General features: G+C 40.7%; 1 protein-coding gene across 3 annotated transcripts in view; it reads left to right on the forward strand.

The window, feature by feature from the left end:
* The window catches only part of Ctss (cathepsin S), a 36003-nt gene extending 35535 nt beyond the window's left edge, over nt 1-468 (forward strand). For 2 of the 3 annotated variants that reach the window (XM_008827078.3, XM_029560611.1), the window contains one exon: nt 37-136. In XM_008827078.3, the coding sequence (XP_008825300.1) occupies nt 37-136 (100 nt within the window). Of the gene's footprint in view, nt 1-36 lie in introns of all 3 variants that reach the window. The other variant, XM_029560610.1, reaches the window with a different exon arrangement.
* The last annotated feature ends 1403 nt before the right edge of the window (nt 469-1871 follow it).

The following is a 1871-nucleotide window of genomic DNA, read 5'->3' on the forward strand; positions in this document are numbered from 1 at the left end:
TTCATGTGTAATTTGGTGTTCTTTCTTTTTCTAAAGCTGGGGCCTTCACTTTGGTGAACAAGGATATATTCGGATGTCAAGAAATAATAAAAATCATTGTGGGATCGCTAGTTTTTGCTCTTACCCAGAAATCTAAAGGATTTCTTCATTTTATAACAAGTCAAGAAGATGAAATGCTCTCTTAATTTTACCTGCTGTGTCCAGAAGAAATAAGCATTTCATGATCAATGTGTACTTAACATACTAAGTAGAAAATAAGTTAATCTCTTTGCTTTATAACTTTACTTGTCTCTGAAAAAAAGTGCAAAACAAGTTAATCATGTATTATAGACATAACTATAAGAGCTGCCGCCCGGGATATCATCCTTGCTCTTGTTGTGCCTTATACCCTTTGTCTTAAGTTTTCTAATAGCCTTTTGTGACATGATACTCTAAAGTGCTTAATAAATCTGTTGTTTCAGGTCTCTATCTTGACCACATGTCATTCTTTTTAAGTTATTCTTAGGCAATCATTATATCCTGCTGTGAGCACAGCTATACTGGTGATAGGCTATGAAGACTGTGATGGAAGAAAAGACTAAGTTTTACATATATAAACACTTGCCCAGAATAGTGGCTCACGCCTGTAGTCCCAGCACTTGGGAGGCAGAGGAAGGCAGATCTCTGTGAATTCAACACCAGCCTGGTCTACATAGCAAGTTCCAGGCCAGCTGGGGCTACAGAGAGACCCTGTCTTAAAAAGAAAAGAAACAAAAACAGGGGCTGAAGAGATGGTTCAATGGTTAAGAGCACTGGCTGCCTGGTTGCATTTGCAGAGGACCTGGGTTCAGTTTCTGGCACACACATTGAGAGGTTCATAATCACCTGTAACACCTGCTCCAGGGGACACAAACCTTCTTCTGCACACTTGTTACACATGCACACATGAGCATGCATGCATGCGCGTGCACACACGCACACACACACACATAAATTTTTGAAATAATGTTTTTATGTGTTTGAGTGCTTTGTGTGTTTGTATGTGCTCCATCTGTGTGCAATGCTCCCAGAGGCCAGGAGAAGGCATCAAATCACCTGGAACTGGAGTTAAGTATGGTTGTTAGCTGCCATGTAGGTGCTAGGAACCAAACCTAGGGCCTCTACAAGAGCAGTTCTCTTAGCTGCTGAGCCATATTTCTTCAGGAACTTACAGAGGACAGTCAGAAGAGGGCATCAGACTCCCTGGAACTGGAGTTACAGAGGATATCAGTCACATATGGGTGCTGGGACTTGAACCCTGGAACTGGAGTCATGAATGGTTGTTAGCTGCTGTATGTATGCTGGGAACCAAACCCAGGTCCTCTGCAAGAGCAGTCAGTGCACTTAACCTATGAGCCATCTCTTCAGCCCTTCATTGATAATTCTTTTATTTTGGCCTGCTGTTTACTTAAACTCATTCATTCAAAACCAAAAGTATGATTTTCGTGAATCATTTTCCAGACTGTCCAGAACATAATTGTCATAGTCGGCTGGATCCACGAGATGCCATTTCTGTTTTACAGGAGTGATGCATAAAAAGTGAACAGGCAGACATCTACCGAGCATTCCATCCAAGCACCAAAGGACATATTTTCTACTTAGCACCCCATGGAACCATCTCCAAAATCGACCATATACTGGGGCACAAAACAAACCTCAACAAATACAAAAAGATTGAAATAATTCCATGCATCCTATCAGACCACAATGCAATAAAGCTTACAATCAACACTGGAAGAAGCCCTAATCACCATATGAGCACATTGAGATTAAACAATGCACTCCTGAATGATGAATGGGTCAAGAGAAATTAAGAAATAAATAAAAGTATTCCTGGAACTAAATGAAAAGGA

Source organism: Nannospalax galili, unplaced genomic scaffold (assembly GCF_000622305.1).
Source record: "Nannospalax galili isolate Female #2095 unplaced genomic scaffold, S.galili_v1.0 scaffold1212, whole genome shotgun sequence".
In the NCBI taxonomy this organism is placed as follows: domain Eukaryota; kingdom Metazoa; phylum Chordata; class Mammalia; order Rodentia; family Spalacidae; genus Nannospalax; species Nannospalax galili.